The sequence below is a fragment of the Penicillium cataractarum genome (assembly GCF_028827025.1).
Source record: "Penicillium cataractarum strain IBT 29864 chromosome Unknown utg000001l, whole genome shotgun sequence".
Lineage (NCBI taxonomy): Eukaryota > Fungi > Ascomycota > Eurotiomycetes > Eurotiales > Aspergillaceae > Penicillium > Penicillium cataractarum.
Window position 1 is genome coordinate 3,689,822 of NW_026622737.1, and position 26,638 is coordinate 3,716,459.

General features: G+C 50.9%; 11 protein-coding genes across 11 annotated transcripts; 3 read left to right on the forward strand and 8 right to left on the reverse strand.

Moving 5' to 3' along the window:
* Positions 1–396: 396 nt before the first annotated feature.
* N7496_001261 (general substrate transporter) lies at positions 397–1,599 on the reverse strand (the record flags this gene model as incomplete). The annotated part of the gene is made up of 2 exons (XM_056694192.1): positions 397–1,218; positions 1,438–1,599. The coding sequence occupies 2 exons, from the start codon at positions 1,597–1,599 to the stop codon at positions 397–399; spliced, it is 984 nt and encodes a 327-aa protein (XP_056560921.1).
* Positions 1,600–3,307: 1,708 nt separating this feature from the next.
* N7496_001262 (alpha-galactosidase) lies at positions 3,308–4,438 on the forward strand (the record flags this gene model as incomplete). The annotated part of the gene is made up of 1 exon (XM_056694193.1): positions 3,308–4,438. The coding sequence occupies one exon, from the start codon at positions 3,308–3,310 to the stop codon at positions 4,436–4,438; it is 1,131 nt and encodes a 376-aa protein (XP_056560922.1).
* Positions 4,439–4,526: 88 nt separating this feature from the next.
* Positions 4,527–6,668, reverse strand: nop9 (RNA-binding RNA processing protein NOP9; the record flags this gene model as incomplete). Its single annotated transcript, XM_056694194.1, has 1 exon — positions 4,527–6,668. The coding sequence occupies one exon, from the start codon at positions 6,666–6,668 to the stop codon at positions 4,527–4,529; it is 2,142 nt and encodes a 713-aa protein (XP_056560923.1).
* Positions 6,669–6,962: 294 nt separating this feature from the next.
* N7496_001264 (uncharacterized protein) lies at positions 6,963–8,453 on the reverse strand (the record flags this gene model as incomplete). The annotated part of the gene is made up of 1 exon (XM_056694195.1): positions 6,963–8,453. The coding sequence occupies one exon, from the start codon at positions 8,451–8,453 to the stop codon at positions 6,963–6,965; it is 1,491 nt and encodes a 496-aa protein (XP_056560924.1).
* Positions 8,454–9,181: 728 nt separating this feature from the next.
* N7496_001265 (uncharacterized protein) lies at positions 9,182–10,308 on the reverse strand (the record flags this gene model as incomplete). Its single annotated transcript, XM_056694196.1, has 2 exons — positions 9,182–9,784; positions 9,856–10,308. The coding sequence occupies 2 exons, from the start codon at positions 10,306–10,308 to the stop codon at positions 9,182–9,184; spliced, it is 1,056 nt and encodes a 351-aa protein (XP_056560925.1).
* Positions 10,309–10,598: 290 nt separating this feature from the next.
* Positions 10,599–12,335, reverse strand: N7496_001266 (RCC1 domain-containing protein; the record flags this gene model as incomplete). Its single annotated transcript, XM_056694197.1, has 1 exon — positions 10,599–12,335. The coding sequence occupies one exon, from the start codon at positions 12,333–12,335 to the stop codon at positions 10,599–10,601; it is 1,737 nt and encodes a 578-aa protein (XP_056560926.1).
* Positions 12,336–12,581: 246 nt separating this feature from the next.
* N7496_001267 (Golgi transport complex subunit COG3) lies at positions 12,582–15,133 on the forward strand (the record flags this gene model as incomplete). The annotated part of the gene is made up of 4 exons (XM_056694198.1): positions 12,582–12,802; positions 12,870–13,209; positions 13,265–14,287; positions 14,342–15,133. 4 exons carry the CDS (start codon positions 12,582–12,584, stop codon positions 15,131–15,133), a joined length of 2,376 nt encoding a protein of 791 aa, XP_056560927.1.
* Positions 15,134–15,869: 736 nt separating this feature from the next.
* On the forward strand, positions 15,870–17,669 carry N7496_001268 (uncharacterized protein; the record flags this gene model as incomplete). Its single annotated transcript, XM_056694199.1, has 3 exons — positions 15,870–16,049; positions 16,109–17,031; positions 17,090–17,669. The coding sequence occupies 3 exons, from the start codon at positions 15,870–15,872 to the stop codon at positions 17,667–17,669; spliced, it is 1,683 nt and encodes a 560-aa protein (XP_056560928.1).
* A 267-nt stretch (positions 17,670–17,936) lies between these two features.
* On the reverse strand, positions 17,937–22,868 carry bck1 (uncharacterized protein; the record flags this gene model as incomplete). The annotated part of the gene is made up of 2 exons (XM_056694200.1): positions 17,937–18,057; positions 18,118–22,868. 2 exons carry the CDS (start codon positions 22,866–22,868, stop codon positions 17,937–17,939), a joined length of 4,872 nt encoding a protein of 1,623 aa, XP_056560929.1.
* A 109-nt stretch (positions 22,869–22,977) lies between these two features.
* On the reverse strand, positions 22,978–23,289 carry N7496_001270 (uncharacterized protein; the record flags this gene model as incomplete). Its single annotated transcript, XM_056694201.1, has 1 exon — positions 22,978–23,289. One exon carries the CDS (start codon positions 23,287–23,289, stop codon positions 22,978–22,980), a length of 312 nt encoding a protein of 103 aa, XP_056560930.1.
* A 958-nt stretch (positions 23,290–24,247) lies between these two features.
* On the reverse strand, positions 24,248–26,169 carry N7496_001271 (alpha-keto acid decarboxylase family protein; the record flags this gene model as incomplete). The annotated part of the gene is made up of 4 exons (XM_056694202.1): positions 24,248–24,331; positions 24,400–24,607; positions 24,684–25,908; positions 25,977–26,169. 4 exons carry the CDS (start codon positions 26,167–26,169, stop codon positions 24,248–24,250), a joined length of 1,710 nt encoding a protein of 569 aa, XP_056560931.1.
* Positions 26,170–26,638: the final 469 nt, after the last annotated feature.

Here is a 26,638-nt window from a genome sequence, read left to right on the forward strand (position 1 = left end):
TGCCGCGTGGGCACTCGGTTCATGAACAGCTCATCCAGCTCTTCATACGAACGTAGGCGCGTCTCGGGTACGAAAAAGTATGCACCCGCAATGAAGAAGAGCATGAACCCGCCAAATACGAAGCCGATCTTGGCTTTGAGGTTTCCATATCCGGGGTTGAACATGTACGGTGCAACAAATGACCACATGGTGTTGACGGCGTTGGAGACGATGAGGGAAATGGCGAGTGTTTTCGTGCGCAGGACAGAAGTCGAGATTTCACCAGCGATGGCGTAGACGTTGGATCCCACGCCAATGTTGAATACGAAATTATACATGGTATAGAAGCCCACGGCAGCGGTGACTCCTATTATCGTGTTAGCCATATCCCGGGAGATTATCCTCTTTCTAGAGCTATTATAATATGGTCATCATACCGGCAGTAGTATCCACAGAGCCTGCAATACCCATACAGAGCAGTAGGGTGGTCAGAGCAATGCATCCCCCAAGGAACATAGGTCGTCGACCATAGAAGTCTCCAATCAAGAATGACAATGTAGCACCCGACATGGATAGGATTTGAGCTCCAATCTGGATCAAGAACGATTGTCGATCACCAATGCCCAAGTATTGGTACATCAAGGACCCGTAGTTTGACACAAATCCTAGACCCGACATAGGTTCGGCGAGGAAAACGAGGACCGCGATCATAGTTCTGCGGAGGTTGGTGCCACGGAAGCACTCAGCGTATGTCGACTTCCTCTGTGTCTCGGCCTCCTCAAGAGTGATCTTGATACGTTCGAGATGACCATCTGCGTCTGCAGACTTCGAGTAAAGGCGATTGAGCACCCCGCGGGCATCTTCGATTCTATTCATGCGAATGAGATATACCGGTGACTCGGGCATGAAAAGTTGTCCGATAAATCCAATGACGGCAAACCCCCATTGTGCGCAGACGAGGGCCTTCCATGACCAGTCGTTGTCCCACTGCGAGGTATAGTAAGACATGATAGCCGAGATAAAAGGTCCGATGCACTGTGATAGATTGCAGAAGCCGATGACCGAAGCACGAATTGCCAGTGGAGAGATATCGGAGACGTAGGCCGTGCAAAGATTGAGGAAGACCCCAATAGCCACAAAGTTCATCATCTTGCCGCCGAAAAACATCCCGATCGAGGTAGTCGCAAACTCCACTCCAACGGATGCGAGATTGATCACACAGGCAGAAAGTAGGACCGGCTTGGTACCGAAGATATCCGCTAAATAAGAGGAACCCCAGGCACCAAGGATGGCTGCTGCATTTGCTCCGCCGCTAAGGGCTGACTGCCACGAGGTAGCGATGAAATAGCTTCCGTCAGAGCTTTTTTCTCCAAACCGGCGCTTGAATTCGGTGATACTGATCACGGAGCCCGAAGACTGATTTTCGAATCCACGAACGATCAGGGTCCATAGCATTACCCCGATCCAAAAAAGCAGCCAAGGATCGTGGTTGAGGGTCTGCCAGTAACTTCGGTTGCGTTCCTGCTGTTGTGTGGCACGACCGTGGACTTCGCCAGGGTCAACGACATTTGTGGTTGTCCGATATTCCTGGTGTTCATTTTCCTCATTCTTTTCTGCCATAGTGAGAGTTTTATTTTAATGTTGGGGCTTGATGCGAGTAGTTCAAGAGTGAAAAGTTACTTTAGGTGTTGAAAACCTTGAAATTAGGAAGGGGGTGGAGCGAGGGGTCGATGGGCAGGGGGTTTCCTGTTTATTTATTCCCCCTTCAAGCCGGTCGGTATTTATACTCAAAGGATATGCTTTCCCCAGATTTGCATGAAGGCCTGGAATGCGGGACTGCGGGGTCGGTTGTCGTCCTAATGATGGGCCGAATTAGACCTCACGGTCTCGGGATTCGGATTGTTGTCTGACCATGGCTCTAGATCCGAAAGGGCGATGAAGGCGTTTCGTGTATGAGAATCACAACGGAGAATCTTGAGGCGATTGGCTTCCGCCTGGCAGCCCCGTCTAGGTGGGAGTCTTCGCTGAATGTTACTCGGGATATCCTTTCCCGATACTGTCTCAAGTGGCCAGGAAGTAATAGTAATGCTTTGATGGGATGAATAAAGATTCCTGGGGCGTTTTTGAGTTTTTTGCTTGATTCATGATCGTTTTGGTAAACCATACGGAGAACAATATGTCTATTTGATACACTGTATTACATGCCAGAACTGTAGGCTGATGGCGCTCTTCCCTAATTGGATGCAAGCTCCGAGAATCAAGCCACCGCTCAGGCGCTTTTTCTATTGGGGAGTTGCGGGGCCCCATAATAGTGCTTTAAACAGTGCTACCAGTGGCTCTAACTTTGATTCATTGAAAAGCTAATACGGAGCTGCAGGAGTGCGGCGAAATCACACGGTCATTGGCTAGTTTGTAGCCGAGATAAACCTAGTCAGCGGGGACTGTGTACGTCACCCCCAGTTTTTCATGAGATAAACCGAACGACACACTTTGATCATCCGATGGCAGCGTGAGAAGTTTGAAGCGATCAATATTGTGGAAGAAATCTAATCTGAAGCATACCCCCTAGTCAGAGAGCGCTTCGCTTCGGCACTTCTTAGGCCGAAAGGGAGATGAGTCGAGCTGAATGCCCCTAGAAGTGGAAGATCGTCCGACCTGCAGCACGTGGTATCCGGAACAACTACTCTCTGGGGAATCTGGGGTAAGGATTCCCCACTACCCCGCAAATTATAATCCTCAGGCTTTGCCAAAGTCTACGACTAGATTCGGGATGAGGGCTGAGGGCTGGAGAATCATAGGTTTATTTTCACCGGCAGTGAATGTTCGCTATGTAATGAGCTCCGTCTCGGAGGGTCTTGACTCGTAGATGCTGAGAATGGTAACTAATGTTAAATATATAAACAATCGTTTTTGCAGACACTCCTAATCGATGGGAGATTTCCGAAATCAACACACTAGAGTATGTTTTTCTCAAAATGCATCATGAGCAACTTACTGTATCTCTCGTTATCTTTCATTTTCACTGGTCTCTCAACTGCCGCAAGCGATTGCTATCCTCTTGCTGCAAATAGTACTGGCGATACACTCAGTATCATCAAAACCACCAACACGCCCAATGGTTTCGCTAGTGCCGCCAAAGGATGGAACTCTTGGGGAGTACAGGCGTCTCCAGATACGACGCCCAGCTATCCGTCATCTCTATATCCCTACGTGAATCAGAGTTTCATCATCGAGCAATGCACAGTCCTTGCAGATGCGGATATCTTGGCTGCAGGCTGGACGCTATGCAGTATCGATGGTGGTTGGTATAGCGACATCACGGACGACTATGGCCGGATGGTGTATAAAACCACTCTATGACATTCCAACATTGGCCGACTATCTTCATGGCTTGGGGCTCCAGCTAGGTCTTTATAATCAGCCCGGTATACCATGCGAAGCCACCAATAAGACTATTTATGGCACCGATATCACCGTTGGCTCTACCTTCAGCGGTGTTGAGGATGTCAACGGCTATTGCTACTTTGACTACGATAATGCCAACACTCAACTCTATCACAACACGTTGATAGATCTCTGGGCATCCTGGGGCGTTGATATGATCAAACTTGACTACATTACGCCTGGATCTTCCACGGGAAATCAAGGATATCCTAGCAACACCAGCGCCTCAGCTATCGCGTACCACCAGGCCATCGCTAACAACGGTCGGGCAATCCGACTTGACCTCTCCTCCAATGTTTGTCGCCACGAGCCCTATCTTGGGATTTGGACGGCCAACGCAGAGAGTATTCGGTTAGCCGTTGATATCAATAGCTATGTGGCATCCGTGTTCGTGGGAATGTGGAGGATCCAGCAAACGATCGAGGAGTACCGCCAGTACATCAACTACCAAGTTGCTGCGGGGAAACGTATGAGCCTTCGTCCAGATCTGGATGACTTGTTCGTAGCCAACCCGGCTTCTGTGAGCGGGGTTACAGATGGCCAGCGGATCACTCTCATGAGTTTCTGGCTTGGGGCTTCTTCGAATTTGCTCCTGGGCTCTGACATGACTAATATCGACGACCTCGGCAGGAAACTGATCACGTCTAAGGCAGGTATGACTGCCGCAAAATTCTGCAACAGCTATCCTCTACAGCCACGTAACCCAGGAACGGGTAGCAACCAGGCCCTGCAACTACAGGCTTGGCTTTCTGGCCCTAGCGGTTCCGGGGAAGCATATGTTCTATTGACGAACTTGGGCGAAAACCTTGGCCATGGTGACTATACTACTGTTACCACTGGGTCTGGAAATGTCTCCGTATCTCTGACAGAGCTTGGCCTGGCGGGCTCGCAGTATACAGTAGAGGACGTTTGGCTTGGAAACAAGAGCAGTGTGGCGACTGGAGGTAGTCTATCAGCGACTCTAGGTGATGGAGAAGCTCAGTTCCTTGTACCTGCAGCCATCTTTAGACCTTGATTCTACCAGACTAGGTGATTTTCAGAATTTTGATATAATGTGGTTCAAACAGGGTCATCAAATTGTATTATATACATCGCCAATCTTTTCAAGCCTTCGCAGCGGCAGCGGCGGCCTCTTTAGCAGCATATCGCTCGCGGGCCAACTCCAACTTCGACTTGGGCCGTTCTCCACTGGCCTCAGAGCTCGCGGGCTCTCGCTCAATTCCCTTGGCACGAGCAGACCACTCGCCCCGGCGGCGCTTGTAGAGATCCATCGACCAATTCCGCCATACAGCACGGCCCAAGAAAGAATCGCGAAGAGTCATTTCGTTTTGTGCGAGCTCTTGGGCCATGCGCTCCTTAACGAAGAACACATCCTTGGATGCGGGCCAAAGGGCGTCCACAACGTGAGATCCGCTGTTGTGTTGGGCTAGTTCGACGAGATGGCCCTGGAAGCGGGGGATGAACTGTCGTCGGAACTGGGCGGTAGAGGTGGGCAAAGTCAAAGCTTGTTGCAGGACGCGAGAAGACGTGGCTTCCTTTGCAAGCTGAACGATTGTCTCGGATGACTGCGCAAGAAGACTGGAGTACACCAGCTCGCTCAAAGGGCCCGGAACGGTGAGCATTGCTTGGGCCAAGAGAGAGCCGTGCAGCTTCTCTGCCGCAGAAGTGGATGAGCCACTAGCCGGTGCCTTGGCCTTGCGTCGCTTGTTATCCCACTCGTCTGCATCTTCCATATCCTCATCCCCCGATTCCTGCGCAGCTTGGTCTGTGGATTCGTCAAGTCGAAGCATCTGGCGGAGGCGGACCGTGGGATCCGCATCGTACGCCTCCTGGAGCGCCTTGGCGAAAGGCTTTGTGTCGACGCTCCGGATCACGCAACGCTCGATCAACACCTTGGGGACAACAAGACGGGATCGCTCGATTAGGCCCGGTACTTCAGGGATAATGAGATCCATCGCGCTTTGCAAGTCATCCTTTCCAAGTCTTTCCAATGTTCTCAAAACAACGTAACCGGCGGTACTGTTTCGAGCCAGAGATCCGATTCGATCGCGAATGTTGTTCTTGTAGAGGTTTTTAAACACCTTGCCGGGCATGTATCGTACCATCGTCTCCACTAGGCGCGAACCAACGGGATCGTATAGCAGGCCACGGATGAAAGTTGCACTGTCAGTGCCCTCCTCGAACGACTCATCGGGTACGAGTCGACGAAGAATAGATTTGGGATCTTTGGCGCTAGACTTGCCAAAGTGAGAGAGCTCCAAGAAGAGCATCACCTGGAGAACGGGGTTTCCAATGGGCTGTGTAGCCAGAGCCCGAAGATATGTGTCGTCCAGCCCAGAAACCATGTCACTCATAATCTTCTTCAGCGCAGGCTCGAAAGACTCCGGTACGCTTCGCTTTTGTGTAGGATCATTATCTTCTTGCGCGCCGGCAGCTGGGAGACCCAATCTTTCCTTCTTGCGACTCGCGACCACCGAATCCTTCGATGTCACATCCACAGGCTCTCCGGCAAGAACCAGCAACAGAACTCGGATTGTGTGCGAGGCAAATCGCTCGGTCAAGAGATAACCCCAATTGTCCTTCAACTCCTCAATAACGCTCATGAACATGTCGGCAAGCGACAGATCTGACTCGTCTTCACCATCCTCTGATTTTTTGGTGTGCGCCTTCGGGGTCGTTTGCATAACGGCCGGCGCGGCGTGGATGAACAGCGTTTCGCAACAGTGACTCGCAAATCGGTGCTGCACAAGGTGAAGGAAGTGACCGATAAATTTGCCAAAGATTCGACGAATCTGCTTAACATCTGACATGGAGATCAACTTTTCCATGAGTCGCGAACAGCCCTGACTGCAAGCAATCTTCAACTCCTTTCCATTGGCCTCCTGGTATACACTCTCGATAAACAGGTTTCGCTCTTCGGCGTCGTGGAATTGGTTTGCTTCGAGCATCTCGTTGGCGCGCGAAAAGTATTCTTGCTCGTCGGTATCGAGCAATCCGTAGAAAGGAGTATCGCCATTAGCCGCATCGCCAGTCTCTTCCACATTCTGCTGCTCATCTCCAACGTCGAGGGAAATGTAGTCTGCACCCTCTGCAAATGAAGGTTCGGCGGTCTCGTCGGCGTCATTGGAAGGCTTCATGCGCTTCGCAGAGGGTGCCTCGATGGCATCATCGTACTCACGCTTTGACTCCTCCTTTTGAGCCTTTTGCTCGGCCCGACGGCCTCTCTTTTGCTTTTCACGGGGCATGGCGATGGTGATTGAGTAGGGAAAGCCTGGAGGCTGCTCTGGGAAATTTTTTGGATAAGCAGTGGTCCAAGCGTCTCCGCGGCGATTGTTTGTCTGGTTTGCAACCGCCTTATCGTCTATCAACCAACTACAGTAATCGAACAGTCCAACTTCTAGCTGGTCGAAGTTATTCGATCTTGTCACTATTGATGCAGTAGTCTAGTTTATTCTACCTGGCTAATGCGGAAGCAAAGGTCAAATATAGTTTTCGAGTTCGATCGATTTAGTGGACAATTCTTTGATATCTACAATCCACTAGATGATGGCATCCATCCGCATTTTGACTAGCTCTAGAACCGAATCGACAAAATCATCTTTCAAGGCACCTTCTTCATGGCAGACATGAATAGTTGTTGGGCCATCTTGAACTCCTGCCACGTTGAACACCAGATTGGTCGCAAATCCAGTTTGGAGAGCCCCAGCAGAGAACTCCATATTGGTAATGGTCCAATCTTCGCTGCTCCCGTCTTCGCCGACTGATTGATTTGGGCGGAAAGCACCCAAATTAGAGACGGAGAAAGAATTACGCTGAACAAGCTTCAGCCCGGGTATAAAGCCGGTAATATAATCTTCTCCATCTTCCCCGATGAGGTCGACCGCCTGCCAAGCGCTCAAGCAAGACTTTTTGTGATTCATGTCATTGAGGATATGCGCCCGATGCTTGCGTGCTAGCTCCCATAGTAGATCCGCATTAAATTTGGTGTTCTCTTTAGAGGCTGTCTGCTCTCCTGCTTGGCGAAACTTGGATAGCCAGTCGAAGCTCGATACCATGGAAGCCGCATTCTCCACGGTCTGCTCCCTGTCGTGCGGTTTCAGGAACTGTCGGATATCAACGACTGTCATAGAATGATTGAACTTGGCATTTGGGTAGAAGTCCGCTGCCAATGTCACTTTAATGAGGGTGTGCAGAAGACTCGTGAACGAAGTTTGATGGGACCGGCAGGCCTGAATGCATTTTTGCATTGTAGAGGCATCGAGGCGAAGAGTGTGAAGTCTTGTTTTGACGAGATTGTCCTCTCTCTGAGGGTTGTGGAAGTCCAGAGGACGATCATTATGGATGACATCATGAAAAAAGAGGTCCTTTTTTCTGTATAGCAGCGAGAGGATCACAAAACGAAGATAATTTAAGATAGCAGTAAAGAGAGAAAGTGGTGCCGGGGCCCGTTTGATAGGATCAATCTCGGGAAACCCCTTGATGTCGGTTGTCAACTTGACGAATGGAAGGGTGAAGATGCTTTGTTTGGGAGAGTTATTGAGATCCTGCTCGGGAGAGTTGAGGGCTTCCAAGATACTCTCTAGTATGTATGTACCACCGCGTCCATCAGTGAGGTAGTGATCATACACGAACAGCATATGTTTCCCATTGACAACCACCAGCTGCCATGGTGGTCTTTCTGCTGGGTCAAAATAAAGGTCGTGGTACCTCTCAAGAGTTGCCGTCAGTCCCGTTGCTTCCTCCTCTGCTGGAATATCAATGAACTTCACATGTTCATCAAGATTGATAAGCTGCCGGAAAGCCGACCAGCACCGGTGTTGCCCAGATTTCTTTTTTGAATCGCGGTAGTAATAAGTTATCCCAAGCTCGGGATATTTTACAGCAGTTTGCTTCAGGGCGGCATATAAGAGGTCTTTGGAAAGCACGATGTTTCCATCCTTTGTATTGGTATAGGTGGCAGCGATAATGATATTCGCTTGTATGCCAAAATGATTGAACAGGGAATATTCCCCCTGGTATCTGTCTGTCATGTTCTCAGTCAGCGTAGCAGGTGGATCAGGGATTAGTTGTTAGCCTTACAAGCGGGACGTTCTAACAAGAACAGATTTTTAGCCATCATGAGCCAAGACGAATGAACAGGCCTAATGTGGGTATGGAGGGATTCAAGATGGATTCAAGATGGATTCGAGATGCTTGGAAGGTGGAAAAAGTCATGGTTTTCCGCTGCTCGTTAGTTATAAAGGGCTGATCAGCTCATGTCAGCTCCTTGCTAGTGCTGACGGAAACCGCCCGGGCACCAGCCTTGCGAGACCCAACTTCCAGACTGCGCCTTCGGTGCAATTTGATTGGCCTTTCCCACCCAATCGAAGCCCAATCACTCTATCCGTACGGCCTAGCTCCGGGCTCTGCTGTGGGCTCTGCTGTGGGCCTTGATTGGATCCCCTATTCCTCCCTGTCTTGATGCACCAAACATACATCCTAACAGAGATTGAGCCGCCAAGCACGGTCTTCGATCTCCTTTCCCCGATTACAAGACGCAATTGCGATTATCGGACTTATTAAAGTCTACATTCGCTCCTCATTTTCTGGGAGCCCATTCACCAACTATGCTGAAGACGGGGAAGCATTGTAGCTTTTACACAACGTGAATGATCACGGTGAAAATTTCGATTGCCTCGCACACAATCTGGATTTGCGATAAGAATATTAGGACTCGGTTAAATCACTGCAACATTTACAGGGTATACTATGTATGTTGCTAAAGACCGAGGATCGCGAGAAGCCCCTTTTCTTGAAGATGAAGCTCCTCGTCTAGTTTGGTCCACAGTCTGGATCGAGCCTCCGGATCGTTGCAATGGAATTTGGGCGGCGCTTCCCAAATGCGATTGATATATTTACCTCCACCCCGTCCATTTGGATGACCGACACCTTGCTTCTGGGGATCTGGTCCGAACTCCGGACAGGTGGCTGCATGGGTGATGGCCAAGCTCCCTTGCTGCGGTGTAATCGCGACGAATCGCAAGAGGAGATTTAGAATCCTGGTAGGAATATTCTCGGTGGCTATTAGGGGCTTCCAGATCCCTGACGCAACAAATCCGGGGTTGACACCATTGACTGTGATGTGGAGATACTCTGGATGTTTGAGAAATCGAGATTGCAGCTCTGTAACCCACGTCTGGTAGTAGAGTTTGTTGTTCTTATAATCGTTGCCTTTCATATTCGGCCCACCATTGAAATGGTCAATGTCAAAGAGTCCGAGATGGTGGATGCATGAAGTTGTACAGATAATTCGAGGCTCTGCACTACGAGCCAAGGATGGAAGTAGACGAAGCGTCAACAGAACGTGGGATAGAAAATTGACCTGCAGAATCAGTCAGTTGCTATAAAGAAGACAGATTGTAGCTCCTAGCTCTCAAAATGTTGGAAACAGACTTGATGGACCAACTGAAAGCCGTCCTTCGTCATGCTGCTCTGCGATTCAGAGACAAGTCCAGCATTGTTGCAAAGTATATCCAAGGCGCGGTCGCATTCTATCCACCTTCGACTCAAAGCCTCGACACTGTCGAGATCTGCCATGTCAACTTCCCACCATTCAATAGTTGACGAATGGCCCTGCGCCTCGGAGAGAGCCTGGCATTGTTTCACAGCCGTGGTCGGATGAAGTTCCCACGCTGGGGGCTCACGACAGGCCAGAATCATATTTGCGCCCATTGCTGCAAGAGATTTCGCCGCTTCAAAGCCGACGCCATGATTAGAACCTGATATGATGATCCATTTGCCTGTGAGATCGGCACCAGGAACATGCTGTTCCGTGAGAAAGGTGCTGTTAACTCCTCGTAGTCCCTGGATGTAATCGTAGGGGCTAGGGAACGATTGCGCGGCCATTTTGAATGTAAAAAGCCGAGGGTTTGAAATATCAATATTTATTCCCCCTGCAGCATAGTTGGTGGGAGTTGTTTGGTTTGATTATAGGGGGTGATTGAGAACAAGCCAACCTCAAGGCTGACGCGAATGCAGATGATACACTTAGCTTGGCGTGACTCCACATGGCGCCAAGCCCGAAATGGAAGTGGCATGGTATGTTTATCACAGTTGAGGAATTGGGAGGGTCATTAATTTGCACTAATTTAATATAAATACATGGATAATGTACAGTGCTTTTATGTGGTCGCGTCTTAGACTGTCGACGAGTAGATCGCAGAAACATGGCGTCCGCATTCGACTCGCTGCTCCATCTTCACCGAGCGCTTGCCAACCTTGCCCTTGTGCTGAGGCATGATTTGCAACCGTGCTTCTGGCTCATCCTTCTTTGTAGACTCGGAGGCCGCCTTGATATAGCTTGGTCGGGGCAAATTGGTTCGCTTTCCAGTGCCCAGCTGGAAATGCTCGTTGCCTCCCCAGAAGAGCACGTCAAGGCCAAAGTCGCGTGACTTATCCAGAGAATCTGTAGGTTTCGAACTGACAGTAGTTTTGTTGTCCATCACTGCAGCAACGTGGGTTGTGCCGACTGACATATTGCGAATGCGGATTGGCGATGTTTTGTTCTTAGTTTCATCATACTCGGCCAGTCCACTCAAGTCCTTCACCTTGATAGGCGAATCCTGTAAGTGAACCCACCTGCCCGTGCCCAATGTGCCCCAGATACCCCTACCGCAAGACCAAGTATCGGCAGTCACATTGCCCAAGTCACGAACAGCCTTGGGTTCCTCATCGGGGCCCAGAGTTCGTTTTGCATCAACCATGAAGAAGCTCCCCGCACCACCAGCTGCGATTTTGGTGGCTTGTACTGTGTACAAACCTCGACGATAGAGCTTTTGCAAAGGAAGGGCTAAGGGTGTGTCTTTGTAGGGCAGTTCGGGCTCATAGTCCACACCCAATTGACCAAAGGAGTTATCACCCCATGCAAACACGCGGCCGTCCTTGGTCAACGCAAGCGAGTGATAGTCACCTGTGCTAATCTGAGTGACTTTAGAGCCGATGGATGTCGTTACTTCATGGCATATATCGACGGGACCTTTAGGACGGGTAGACCAAGTCAATCCGGGTACACCGAGCTGGCCAAGTGATGGATAGTGCTCGGTGGATGCGGCAGCCGTAAAGACACGGCCAGAGCTGGTCAGAAGCACAACATGCTCCTGGCCGGCCGAAATGGAGGTAACCCTTTCACCAAGTCCCAAAGCTGGGTTCAGGATACGATAGCTCAGTCCAGACTGGCTACCCCAGAAGGGCACCCAAGAGCTCTCCCGCGGCTTGGGACCAGTTTTCTGCTCATCCTTTGAGATGGGAAGAGAGTAGACGCTACCGTCTGAGGATAGCGCGATGATGCGGTTTTCCGAAAGAGCGAGCGATTTCAGATTCTTCCCAGTCAGAGTCTTGCTTGGTTTGTACTCTGTCTCCGAGAATCCTTTGCCCCACTGGATGAGATCGCCATCTTCGGTGATCGCAGCACCGCACTTTTCGTCCACTTTGAAATCCCGCAGAACCTGGCCGTTGAAGTATTTGAAACGCCGAGGAGTCTTGATATCGGTGTCCTTCGATCCTGGATCCACAACCTTGTAGATATTTGAGCCCCAGGTGTAAACAGCCGGGCTCTTTAAGCTTCGTTTTTCCTGGATAAACTCGGCCCGGAGGTCGTTGACATTGATGACCTGCTTCTCTGGTGCGGTTTGACTCTCGATCCACGCGCCCTTAAAGTCGCCATTCACGTAGGAGTAGCCAAGGTATGCCGCAGTACCAGCGACTGCCACCCCAAGGGAGTTGACAATCCAGTTGGGAGAGGTACCAGACTTCCGCGAGTTATTGCTTGCTAGTCTGCGCCATGGTGTCTGAAGGCGCAAGCGAGTTGGGACGGCAGTAGGGCGGAGAAGGAGGCGCGCAGATGAGGACGCAGAGCCCCGCACTCGCGATGCCATTATGGTAGATGAAATTTCCAAAGATTTCGTCAGTGCATGTGAGCTTTTGAGAGGAGGTCGGGGAAGCTCCAGTTCAATACGTCAGTATCGGGCGGGATTGTGCGGCAGAATAAGCCACGGCAGTTAACACATCGCGCTTTTGGCCTCAAGTTCACACCAAACTCCTGCTCGCCTCGTCCCCTTCTCTTTGTGCGAGTCATGAGAAAGAAACTGGCAACACAGTACTACACAGGTCTCTAATTGAACATGGCGTCCATCAAGCAACAGCGAGCACGCCGCCAGACCGCACCATCTGGTCCTCCGCGGAAGCCAACCGCCAATGAAACCCGGCCGAGCCTCGAACCACCAGTGGAACATCCAGATACGCTTCAGTCCAGCATTCCTAAATGCGGCAATGAGCTCGAATTATCCGAGTGGCTCAATAGCATGAAGGATGACCTGATTGAGGAAAGCTATGACCAATACCAGTATGTCCGATCAACGCGGGGTGGCATGTTGGGTGTATAGCTAATGTGATCCGTAAATCTGTTCTAGAAACTGCTTGGATGATCTGCGACAATCACGCGAGCACATCGATGACATCTTGACGAACACCTTGACCCTCCTCGACTCTCTTTCACATCTGGCCAAAGAGTTCAATTCCGTCGAGTCGCAAACATCCAATTTCGAGAAACAATGCGAGGGTCTCCTGGCTGCCCAGGAGCGGGATACGAAGCTTGCAAATGGTATTCAGACAAATCTGCACTATTATGAGTTCTTAGATCCTGCCTCACGGCGGCTCAATGCCCCTGGTGCCGGAAATACGGTGCGCGACGAGGAATTCTCGGACATGCTTCGCCGCCTCGACGTTTGTTTGGACTACATGGAAACGCACGTGAGTTTTGTCGGACTTCTACAATTATATTCCACCTTATTAACGCCATTCATAGCCCGAGCAAAAGGAGGCGGAGGTTTATCGGTCCAGATACCGGTTGCTATTAACCCGCGCTCTCACGCTTATCCGAGGCAATTTCGTATCGTCCCTTCGGGAGATCTACCAAAGTGTTTCGAAAAAGATATCAGATCAATCACTGAACGACACAGCTTTGTCAGCCCTTCTCTATGCCAAGTTCAGAGTTGGCGCCCCAGAGCTGAAACAAATCGGAGTGGAAATCCAAAAGAGAGCCGTCCCACCGTTGAATCCAGACCAGAACAACGAAGCAGAATACCAGAGCTTGATGAACGAATTGCACAGCAATTATGCCGCGACTCGCGTGCGACTCATTGTACCGCTAGCTCGCAAGAAACTCAACGAAATCACGCAAACACCCAGTTCATCAAAGGATCTAGTCGCATTTGCTCGAGCGAGTATCAGCTACATCCGTGGGCTGTGCTTGGACGAATGTGACTTGTGGGGTGAATGGTTCCATGGCCAAGTAGGGTTATACGATTTCCTCGAGACCATTTGCGAGCCACTCTACGATCATCTCCGCCCTCGAATCATCCACGAGACCGATATTCGCAATCTCTGTCAACTCTGCACACTCCTACAGACACGTTACTTCCTGGACCCCGAAGAAGAACCCGAGCAGACCGATGCGAACCAACTCGACTTTTCCATTCTGATCCAGCCTGCTTTGCAAGATGTTCAGACCCGGCTGGTCTTCCGCGCCCAGGCGGTGCTTCGTGACGAAATCGAAAGATATAAACCCCGCCCAGATGACGTTGACTATCCCATGCACAGCAAACAAGTATCACTGACTGTGACGGATACTCAAATCTCTGGGAAGAAAGACACCTCCGCGGAAACGATGATTGAAATGACCAAGACTGCCCAAGGGGGCGATGAAACCACTGCTGCATCAGAGCAGGATGGCAAATGGGACTTTGAGACTCAGACTGCACTTAAGGGATGGTATCCGACATTGCGAAAGGCGATCTGGCTTCTCAGTCGGATCTACCGTCTTGTAAATGTAAGCTTTGTATCTGAATCTTGATTTTGTGCCCTCACTGACCCACCATTCTAGTCCACTGTCTTTGATGACCTTGCCCACCAAATCGTCCATCAGACCACCCTGTCTCTTCATAACGCCAGCACTATAATATCCGGCAAATCTACTTCTGCAGATGGCCAACTTTTCCTAATGAGCCATCTTCTCATCCTGAAGCAGCAGATCGTTGCCTTTGACATCGAATATGTGGCGCCTGAAGTTTCATTTGATTTCTCAGGTGTGACAAGCACATTCTGGGAACTCCGTGAGCGAGGGGGTCTCTTCAACCCGCGCAACCTGATGCGCCTTGTTGGTCACGGACTTCTTCCACGCGTGGTAGAAAACATGCTTGACGCCAAAGTCGAACTAGACGGCCGTCTCAGAACCGTCATCAACGACTTTATCAATGCTTTCGCCTCTCGCATGACAGCTTCGCTTCCCACGAAGTTTATCGATACCCGTAACCTACAGTACGGGGAACTCGTTCATCCCTCCTGTCGCACTATCGAGAAGGAAGTACCTGCGCTACGCAAGATCCTCAATGAGTACATTGACGACACACGAATGAAGGAAACTCTCGTTGGTGCAGTACAAGATCGCACAATCCAGATATACGAGGACTTCTTCGATAAATACACCTCATCCGAGAAAGGAAAGGGCAATGCCATCAATAAACTTGGCAAGGGTCGGGATGATGCTGTTTGGGATGTGGAAACCTTTGCCGTGTGGTGCGAGGGTATTTTCCGAGTCGGCGTCGCGGGTCTGCGATCTGAGCAGGTAGACGACCTCGCCGAGGATGACGACGATCTACTGAGCGACCGCTCCTAGATGTCATGTTTTCCTCTTGTCCTTATTTGAAGTTTGCATCTTGAGCCCAGATACCATGTGGAATAGTGCTATTTTGTATATATGTGAATCAAACATGATCTGATCCGAACTTGGATTCGTCACAGCTGGGGGACTTTCTTTGTAGTAAATTGTGTAAAAGATCCGAACCCATGTGAAGGATGCGATGTCATGTCCTTTATGAAACTGTTTCGCCTAACTAACACGTTAGTATAACACCATAAATCGATCTTAGCCCCAGTAGCTCTAAGCAGGCGAGCAGATTCGTCGACGAGGCGTCAGCGGGCTACTTACCATATTCAGTATCGTTCTTGAGGGGTGATTAGGAGAATGCAGGAAGCAGAATGCCAGATACAAGGGGTAATTATCATTTTATCTGCCTACATAGGCAGCTTCACGTAGTGTGGAGGAAAGATGACGTCGATCAACACAATCACCAAGGATGATGTTTCCGAGAACGAAGGCGATCATCCTTTCTACTCAAAGCAGGGAAAATCAGAGCCTTAGTATTGCATGGAAGATTGATTGTCTTGGGGCTCATGTTATGGCTTCGTGGTGGCTGTGTCAGGCAGTGATTGACAGGTTGGAATGCTGTCCTCGATCTGCGATTTTCCGCTTTCGTACGGTGCATCATCAATATAATTACCCATCTTTTCTATAGATCCTAGTATTAACCAGACTAATTTTTAATTTTGCACTATAACAAATCTATCTTACCATGACCATTGCCACCATATCGCTACCTTTGGGGAAGGCCATTCCCGAAAAGCCTCACGCGATATCAGTGCAAATACCAACATGGAGTGACATGTGCGGTATGGGACGAGGAGACATCCAAATCATGGAAGCCCTTCGAAATGGATATCCGCGCACTTTTATTCACAAAGATGTTCAAGAGGTACTCTACGGGCGACTTTTTATTTACAATGAGGGTGACCAGTACTGACTAGTATCTAGCTATCTCGAGCATGCCAGAGCCGGTTCCTTTCCTCTCCTGGAAAGATTCTTCTATTTCCCGACCCAAAAAGCGCACAGGCATGCAAAAGTTACATCATTTCATCCGATATTCATAAAAATGAAGCCATCTCATCAAAGTCGGTATCAATCTTCGCTATAGAGACCGGCGAGTCTCAACCAACCATCATGCATGCTGGCAAACCTCCAGGCCCAACAACTATCTGGGCCATCGCATTTCCAGAAGAATCAGCCAAAGTGGGGGCTCAATTTTGGCGACTCACAGGCACGGGCATATCTTCTCGTCTCGCCGAGAATTGTCTTCGAGATGTCGAGTCCATGCAACGAGTTGATCGACCCGTGAAACGATTCTACTCTGCAATGTCCGCCGTTCATCCGGTATACCAAACTATATGCGCTCGTATCGCATACCTAATGGAACGAGCCTCGACTGGAACGCCTCGAAGTCTAGCTGTGAGGCCATCGGACGTCTTTCTTTATCCATCAGGGATGTCAGCAATCTACCATGTGCAACAGATGCTTCTCAAATGGAGAGGTCTTGAGACCGTTGTCATCGGATTCCCTTATGAACTTACCATTAAGATGGTGGAGACATATGGCCCGTCTTTCAAGTTTTACAGCCTGGGTACTGATGAGCAGATCGACGAGTTTGAGATATACCTCGATACCAAGGCCCGCTCTGGCTCTATGATCCAAGCAGTCTGGTGTGAATGTCCTTCAAACCCATTACTATACACAGTTGACCTGGAGAGAATCCGAAAGCTCGCAGACAAATATGGGTTTGTCCTCGTCGTTGACGAAACCATCGGCAGCTTTGCCAATGTTGATGTGTTGGGCGTGGCGGATATTGTGGTCACCTCGTTGAGCAAGTCATTTAATGGCTATGCCGATTTATTGGCTGGAAGGTACGAGCCCCCATGAACATTGCAGATGCTGTGACTCGAACTAACACGATGAAAACAGCGTCACCTTAAACCCCAATTATTGCTACTACGGTGCCCTAAAAACCTGTCTGAAGGAAGACTACACCAACAACCTCTACATCGACGACGCAATCCAACTCGAGCGCAACAGCCGTAACTTTCTAGAACGTGCAGCAAAGATGAACGATACTGCCGAATGCATCGTTGACTACTTATCTCCATTTGCCTCCGATCCGTCCAGTGTAGTCAACGCAGTTCATTACCCCAAAACAGGCCAGTCGACGCAGCGCTACAGATCTCGCATGCGTCAGGCAACCGACGAATTCACGCCGGGGTACGGGTGCCTCTTCACAGTCGACTTTGATACGATTGACGCATCCAGGGCATTTTTCGATAGCCTGGACGTACGGAAGGGCCCATCGCTAGGTGCAAATATCACATTGGCCCAGCCATATGTGCAGATGGTTCTGCAGAAAGAAAAGAAATGGGCAGCCAGCCATGGCTTGAGGGAGACGATTGTGCGGGTTTCCGTTGGACTTGAGGATAAGCATGTCGTTCTACAAAGTGTGAAGAATGCGCATATGATGGCGGAGAAGACGAAAGGGACACATGCTTTGTAATTTCCTTCCTATAAAACAACGCAATGCATAGTCATTAGGTAGGTATCTGCGGGAATGATGATATGTACCAGAATAAACCGGCTCACAAACACCGAGTAAACCCAGTTTAGCTTGACGAATTCTCGCTTGAACGATAACAGAAACTTGGAAAATGGTATGTGTATACGATGCCTGAACAAGAAAGAACAGCATGCTGATAAACTCCACAGGCCTAAAAAAATATGCGCAGCATTATGTTCACAAGCCTGTTGGGAGACTAGAACCCTCTCACAAAACATGACGGATCTTGGCATATAGCTCCGTATCCAGGAAATTGTACTTGGGGTCTGGCTCGCAGAAGGGGTGGCGGGTAAGTAGAGTGCCAGCAGTGGGACGTTCAGATGAATCCCTGTTTGAGAGGTTAGTAACTGTACCGACACTTTGAGTTCCAGAGAGTAGCTGAACTTACACAGTAAAGCAGTCGTACATAAAAGCAAGCGCTGCAGGACTGATGTTCATGGACACATCGTCGGGAATGGGCGGGGCCTGATTGAGACTGCCCAGCTTGAAGATAGCACCAATAGCCTCTTCCTTGCTCCACGGTCGACGACCTGCAAACATCTCCAATACCACGCAGCCAAGTGACCAAATGTCAACCTTGGCACTATATCCCTGGCCCTGCGACTGAATGACCTCCGGTGCCATCCAGAAGACTGAGCCCTGCATGGAATTGGTCGAGTCGTTGCCGTAGATGTCGTCGGTCTTCTTCGAGATACCAAAGTCGGAGATCTTGCAAGTACCATCAAGGTCAAGCAAGATGTTATCCGCCTTGAGATCACGGTGAAGAATACCCATATCATGCAAATAGGCAAGACCATCGAGCGTTTGCCGTGTCAAAGATCTCACAACACTCTCTTCAAATTTGCCATGCTTCCGAAGACAACTTCCAACGGAACCACCAGAAATATACTCCAGGTAGATGGAGATTGACAATTCGCCTCGTTCACAACCCAGGTATTGTACGATATTGGGGTGCTCGAGATGCTGCATCGTGTCAATCTCCTGATCCAAAGCAGCCACCATCTCCTTGATACGATCTCGGTCGGTTCCTGCGAGCCTGGCATTGATCTCAACTTGTTTCACAGCCAAGACCTCACCATTGTCTGCGTTCATGCCCAGATACACACGACCGTAGGTTCCCTTTCCAATAAGTTGACCACGGATGATGCGGAACGTGGGCTGGCGTTGTGGGACAGACCCGCTCGGTCCTGGAGCCGGGGCGTTTTGAGGGATAGGATCAAGTTGGCTGAGTCTAGTGCCGGGCTTGGGGCTGATTTGCATGATCTTGGCACCGAACATCTTCGTACTCTTCCGGCGAAGCAGGTTGCTCGACTGTTGAGGCCCGGCGGACCCAATACTCTTAGTTCTGTGTGCAGCACCTCTTGCCACTTCACGAATTGACTTCTTCCGTGACAAGCCACCACTGCGGTCCACGTTACGTCTGGCAACGATCGATGCACCTTGTGGGGGCGGCGGGGGACGCATTGTCGATATGTCTGGATTGAAAGTGCTTAAATCGACAACGGGCTGCAGCGCAGGCGAAGCTTCCTGCTTGCCTCTGATGGTTGCTCCGCCATCAATGTCAGTTTTGCTGTGACTCGGGGATGGAGGCTCCTCTAGGTAAGGAGCATCGAGGTCGACATCCGGGAAGAAGCTATCGAGGTTATCGATAACGCCCTCCACAGCAGGTCTGCTAGCCCAGACGTCTCCATTGGCAAACGAATCTCTCCGCGGGGGCTGTTCGTCATCTGAGGAGTCCGCTCCATAGAAGGTGCCCGAGAACTTCTCTGGCGACTCGGAAGTGTCACCACCAGAAGTATCTCCTGCCGGAGTAGCAAAGCTCTTCCCAGAAGTAGTATTGGGGGAGATGAAGCTAACAACCCGACGGGGCTTGGCATTGTCTGTATCTAGGCTGAGAGACGGCTTGCGTCTCTTTTCGGGCTCTGGCTCAGACTTCTGGGGCTCATTTCTTGAAGGTCGAATTGCGAAGAGTCCATCGTCAGAAGAATCATCATCGTCGTCATCAGGTTGTCCCGTCGACTGTTCCGGGCTTCGTAAGAAGGACACTTGGGACTCTTCAAAGTCAAACTCGGGACCGAATGACTTGCGAGACTGCAACGTCGGCTTCTGTGAGATTGAGCTTTGAGGAGAAGATGTATTTGTGGCAGAGCGAGAAGCGAACGAGGAGGGGGACCGTTGAACTTGCTCCGAGGCAAAGCTGGGGGCAGTCTTCCCGGAATCTAGATTGGCCAGCACGTCAGCACTGATGGTCTCAAATAGTGAAGCTTTTTGAACTTCGTCGCGATAATGTGCCTTACCTAGGGTCGTTCGGCTTGAGGCGGTTGCCACAGAATCCATCGTATTCGGCCGGTCTGAGTCAGAACCGGCACTGCCTGGATTGTTGGATGAAGGTGTCGAAGGAACCGGGACTGAAGGAGATGGAGTGCCAATGGCACTGGTCATTCGACCAACGCTTGCCAACACAGCTCCAAGACCGTGAGTCTGCCCTGCAGACTGTGGCTGGGGTCGGTGACGATCCGCTCGCTCACCAGGAGCCTTTCTCAGCGAGTTGACCTTGGTAAGAGTGTTGGATTCAATCGGCGCGACTGGTGGTTTTCGTAGAGGCACCAGGGTGTCAGCCTTTTCAGATTTCTTCTCTTCGTACGGCGAGATGCGCGGCGAATCGAAATCAATCACACCTTCACGCCTGTACCCAGTTTCTCCGTATGTATCCTTCCGCGGCTGCTGCGTCATGGGCGGCGGGACTCGAGAAATACGATGTTCCTTTTGCTTACGCTCAACCTCGCGCATGTGTGCCTCATGGCGTGCAAGCAGATCCGACTTTTCAGCATCCAGTGTCTGGCTTGGGTCTGGGGAACCATCTGGCAACGTCTTTCCCGTTGAGGCCTTCAGTGTATTCTGTCGGGACCCTAGAATGTCGGGGTTGGGCTTAGTCTGAGCTTGCGGTGACAGTCTATTTAAAGCTCCTTCCTCAAGCGGTTTCCGATGGATGGGAGCATGAGCCGCCGTGGGAGATTGAGCTGCTTTATCAGTGGGGATGGAAACCCCAAGACCGTCGAACCGGGGAAGATGGTTCACTGGGACATGAGTAGGGGCGCCCTTCACAAACACCTTCAGAGAGCCATACGGGTCGGATTTGGTTCTGCGGCTAACTGCTAAGATGGAATCACTCATGGGATCCTCGTGCTCACTCTGTCCGGGCTGTGTGAGGAAAATCTGGGCACTGCTCCAATCGGAGATCCCCAAGTTCTGGCAGATCCCAGCGCGCAGGGCCTCCACAGAGTCCCAATCAGAAACATCAATCAAGCGATAGTTGACACCATCCATGGTCGCAAAGATCCACTTCTTTGTCTTGACCGTGGTAGCCGAGGATGGACGCTCGCCCAAGGACATGTCACTTGAATTGAAGGCAGGCTGATACGGGAGATAGCCGTTCGCGCGAGCCTCGGGACTTGGAGGAGACTCCAGATCGTCTGGGGACGGATGACTTGAAATGTCAGTCTTGTGGCCCTTTTTCCTTGTGAACAGATTCAAAATGCTTTTGCCATGGTCTCTAGAATAAGATGACGACGTTTCTCCACCAAATGGCTTGCTTGCATCCTGGGGCGATGGACGAGTAATGTCTTGGCCTTGTCTGCGGCTGTCGTAGTACCGGCCCATCGTGGCAGAGCCCCTTCCGGCACCCGGGATGGACTCTGTGCTATTTACCCGAGAATGCTCATACTTCAACGTCAAATCTCCGGTCGACGAAGATGTTAACCCTGCGTATGAAGGAGTCACATATTGGGTAGCCGGACTGCCACTCTTTGGGCTATCCTGAGCACGTAATGATGGCGGTAGAGCACCGTTCTCGCTGGAAACAGAGGGGCTTTGTCGTCTATGGTCATTGGCTGTCGCAAGGGCGCTTCTGGAATAATCAGAGCGTAGCCAAGAGGGAGATTCACGCGAGGGAGATTCATACATTGGCGAATCATGACCCGAGGGAATTGGCAAGGTAACAGAGCGCATTTGCGGCGGCTTTTGGGCATTAGCCGCAGTTTGAGAGCTTGCTAGTTGTTCTGGGGTGATATCATTGACACCGGGCGTCGGACCAGCCGAACGAGGCTCAGTCAATTGACCTGAATGGAATCCAGTTCCACTTTCAGCCGATGTACTAGCCCAAGCCGGTGGCTCTGCGCGCATCGGTGTTGAAATTGAGGAATCCGATTCGTTATCATGAATCTGGCGGATCAGCTTGCGCATGCGCAGGCCCTCCTCTCGCTCCCTGGTCGAATCCCATCCGGTGCCGCTTCGAGCACATTCCTTAGCCAACTGGGGATACACAACTTTGTGGATTTTTCCAAGATTTCCACGTCCACCAGATGCCAAGCCAAGCTCAAGGAAGTCAGCCCCCTGTAGCTCTAAAGACTTGAAAGTTTCTTGCCAATCTTTGGAAAATCCGTTTCTCGCAAGCCAAAGAAGAACTCGATCGAGCGGCCATTGAACGGCAGCCTCGCTAGGGGACATTCCACCTAATGATGCACCGCTAATCTGATGCCGATGGCTCGGCGATTTGGTGAGATCCATGTTTTGAGGAATTGAGTTTTGCGACGGATTGTCGTTGGTCACCAACTCATGGACATTGTTGTGTAGGGCGAACGGAGGAGTGACCCGTGTCCCTGGAGTCTGCGGGTTATAGGTCCCATCAGTGCCAGGATGATATGTCTGGCTACTTGCCTGCCGTTGTTGAGTGTAGGGATCATACGGTTGCCCATTAGTCTCGAACAAGGGCGGGATGCCGACACCAATGGTGTCGTTTCCGGGTATATAGGTTGCCGAAGTGAGCGGCTGCTTGTCATGCGGGGGCACGATCGAGAGCGGAGCAGGTGGACGGTATGCTGCGATATGTTGATTCTGTGGCAGCGGCGGAGGGGGTGGAGGGGGAAAGCCAGCAGGCAGGGCCTGCCTACCCCAGCTTTGTTGCCATCCGGTGGGTGCTCCGTACCCTGTCCCTGGAGGGGGCCCAGGGGGTGGTGGCGGTACCCCGGTTTGAAGCTGAACTGGCTGGTGTTGGTGGGGGTGTCGTGGAGGAGGCGGAGGTAGGTTAATGGGATGCTGCGTGGGTGGTGGTCCCGGGATGTATTGTCGTTGACCGTCCATGGTGAACTATGTCCACCGAGCGCGTGATCTTGATCAGCGAGCGCTAGGCCACCGTTGAAGAATAGGAGTCTCAGGGAATTGTCGCCAGTGTCTCCGCATCACATTGGTTTTAAGGTATCAGGTCGCGAGGCCTTTCGTCGACATGATCGGTATCGGCGTCTCCGAAGCTATCGGCGAAGCCCTGGCTGTTATTAAACGCCAGGACTCGAGTCGCGAGGTCAAAGGATATGCCGAGGGTGCGCGACCGAAGTAAAGCCCAGCTAGAAGAGTGCTGGGTTCCGGTGCTGCTCGAAAAGGCCTTATCGTCAGCAAATCTGAAGACAAGAAACGGCGAGGGCGATCCCCTCCGATCGTAAACTCGGAGCAAGTTAAGCGATGGCAGCGCATTCCAACCACGAGCTCCTTGCGTCGGAGAACTCATCCCGAAGGAATGGACGCATACACGCACGCATACATGTCACTTACCAAAGCAAAAATCCAAGGAGAGAAAGATATTGTTTGGGAGACAAAGGGACTCGAGAAGAGCTATGATGCCTCAAGATTGGGACGCCTGGGATCGTCACGTGGGGCCCGCAGTTGAAGGGTGGAGTCGCGGGTTTTTTGGTATTTTGGATTAAGTCCAAAGTACACAGCGACCAAGGAGTCAAGAGCGAGCTGGTTATGGTCTAGCCTGGGAGAAGCTACACATAAAACCGATGTGGTTGACAATCAATCCGCAGGAGTGTTTACGAGGCTATCATGTTTCCCCCTGGCTGTCTACTAGGCGCCAGCTAGGGATTCGACCCCCTGCTCGATACCTGGTTAGCTCCAGCCGAGGTCATATTCGCACTGGTAGCCCTGGCCCCGTTTTTGCTTAGTATGAAACCGCCAACAATCGACCAGTCTCCGTGTGGCGGCGATTACACTGCCAAAGTGGCCAAGAAGCGTCTAGCGGTCAGAACGCCAATATGACCGGAACCGCTCCGTGCACTGTACGAAGTATTGATGGGTCGTGGTACTCTATACTGCGCTAGCTGATCAACTGATTCACTTTGTATCCTCGGTCTAGTGCCCAATACCACCTCGAGCTCCACCAGTGTTCTTACGGGAAATACAACGATCTAGACTCGGAGAATACTGTGCGACTGGCTTTTCGATGGAATGGAGATGAGAATATTGGATTAAAATGACTACGGGGACGTAAATCATGATCCCAACCGCAAGGAGAGTTGTACGCATGCATGCACAGACCCGTTTGAAGCAAATTCCTGAGGAGATAACAGTGCAGCTGGGTGATATGCAATGCCGGGACAATACATCAAACGACATAGGAGAGAATTCATCATAACTCAGTAGCGACTCGCTTCATCGACAGATGCTACTTCGTAACACTAGGTCGCTTATTTGTTGCGCGCGGCCGCGGCCTCGGCGGTCAGCTTCAAGGCAGCGGGAGCATCGTCGCGAGGCATGTACAACTCAACCAGCTATTCAAACGGTTAGCCTTTCTCGGGCTTTCGTCGGTGAAACAATTCGACCCGCAAATACAACTTACCTGAAGACTGCTTGGGTTGCTGAACCCTTTATCGGCGAACAAGTTCTTCAACTCGTCTCTGGTCTTGATGCGGTAGCTCTTGTACCCATCCTGGGCTCCGAAAACCTTGGGAATGTCGGCATAATCCCAGGGCTGGATGTCGTTGTAGCGCTCCTCCCATCCATGGATGTATCGCTCAATAGTGTAACCTTCGTTGCAAATGACGAATCTGGACAAGGCTTGTCATCAGTATTTGCGGAAGGCGATCGCGCGACCTCGAGTTTGTTTCATAGACTTGCACTTACACGATAGGATTTAGCTTATTCCGAAGCATCGTGCTGAGTTCCTGAACCGTCAATTGGGTGCTTCCATCTCCGATGAACAGGATGGTACGGCGGTTGTTCTGTTCCTTCGCGGCCAGCGCGGCGCCCTGGCAAGCACCCATTGAATATCCAATACTTCCCCAAAGCACCTGACTAATTGCCGTGACATGGGCGGGGAACCGAGTGTCCCAGATGCCAAAGTTGGCAGTACCTGTCTCCGTGATGACAATATCCTTCTCCTTGAGCCACTGGCCAACGGTTGGCCACAGCCAGGCATGGTTGATGGTCTGGCTTGAATTCTGCTCGCTCACGGGAACCTTGTTGTGGATTTGTGGAATAGGAGAGAGGTTCAGCTTGCCCATGCGCTCAACGACCTTGCGAAGAACGCCTTTCATATTGACATCCGGGTACTCGGAATACCGCACGCGCACATAGTTGCTGTGGAAGTCGATCGTGTTCAACTGGCCAATGCGATAGGTGAATCCCGTTGTGTTAAAGTCGGACTTGATGGCGCCAATGCTCAAAATGAGGTCTGAAGACTCGACCACCTCCCTGACGCCGGGGTTAGAGCCATTTCCAGCATAGACGCCGCCGAAATTCTTGAGGGACTCATTGACTGCACCCTTGCCCATGGGTGCGACAAAAGTAGGAAGGCCAGAAGCCTCAACCAGCTGCTGTACCTCTTCCAGGGCACGGTGACGGATAGTACAAGCATCAACCAAGATAACCGGGTTCTTAGCCGCGTGGAGAGACTTAAGGACCACGTCGACTACATAATCCTCCTTCTCGGGGTCGTTCTTGGGCAGAGACAGGTCAATGGATTTCTTCAGGCGATCTCCGTTGACCTTGGCGGCAATCATATCGGTGGGGAGAGTCACGTAGACTGGGCGACTACGGATCCAGCACTCGCGGATTGCACTATCGACCAGAGTCGCTGCATCACGAGGGTCATTGAGGTGGGCAACATAGCAAGAGATTGCCGCGCTCATCTTGTTGAAGACGTTGAAATCGCCGTTTCCGAGTGTGTGATGAAGCAGCATCCCATCCTTTTGCGATCGGGTGGTTGGCTGACCCACGATGTGGATGACTGGAACGAACTCGGAGTATGCGCCTGCGATGGCGTTTAGAGCCGACAGTTCTCCGACACCAAAGGTGGTGATCAGAGCACTGATGCCCTTCACACGTGCGTAGCCATCAGCCGCGTAGCCTAAAGACCGAAGGCCATGTTAGAATTGAGTACATGACTTCCTCGGCAGCTTCCGGTCGTTTCCATACCAGCATTGAGCTCGTTGCAGTTTCCAACCCAGTCGAGGCCGCACTTAGGGAGGTAATCGAGTGCCGAGAGATTGTAGTCACCGGGAACACCGTGGACCGCGCGAATACCGACCTCGTGCAAACGCCGAAACAGGTATTCAGTGAGGTCGATAGGGTTCTCCAGCTCCCTCGTAGCAATATCGTTTGACGCCATGATGCACTGGGTAATGGTGAGAGGAAGGATTGGGGAGTTAAGGGAAGGAGGGAAGAAGGGAAGAGGAGAAAGGTGGACGATCAGCTTAAACCCAGACGGAGTGAGCAGCGTACCTTTTACATCAAGGTGATACGGAGCAATCGGAACACTTGCAACAGGAAAACAAGGCACACAGCTTGCCGGATCATTCTGAGAATGGGCCTCTGGGCTTCTGATAAGCTTGAACGATGCTGAGAACAACGAGGACTACGTCATGATTGGACCGTTGATGTCATGCCACACTACCACCGCATTGTATGACCGTTACCGTCCCACGAGGTTGGTGGACCGTGATGAATGTGTTGTTGGATTGGATGGTCTGATTGTATATTCAGTTTAATAAGAATGAACATTCTGATAACTATACATTTAAGTTAGCCCTCGTGAAACAGAATGTAATAAGCTTTCCCCAAAGACCAGCACGAGTCGA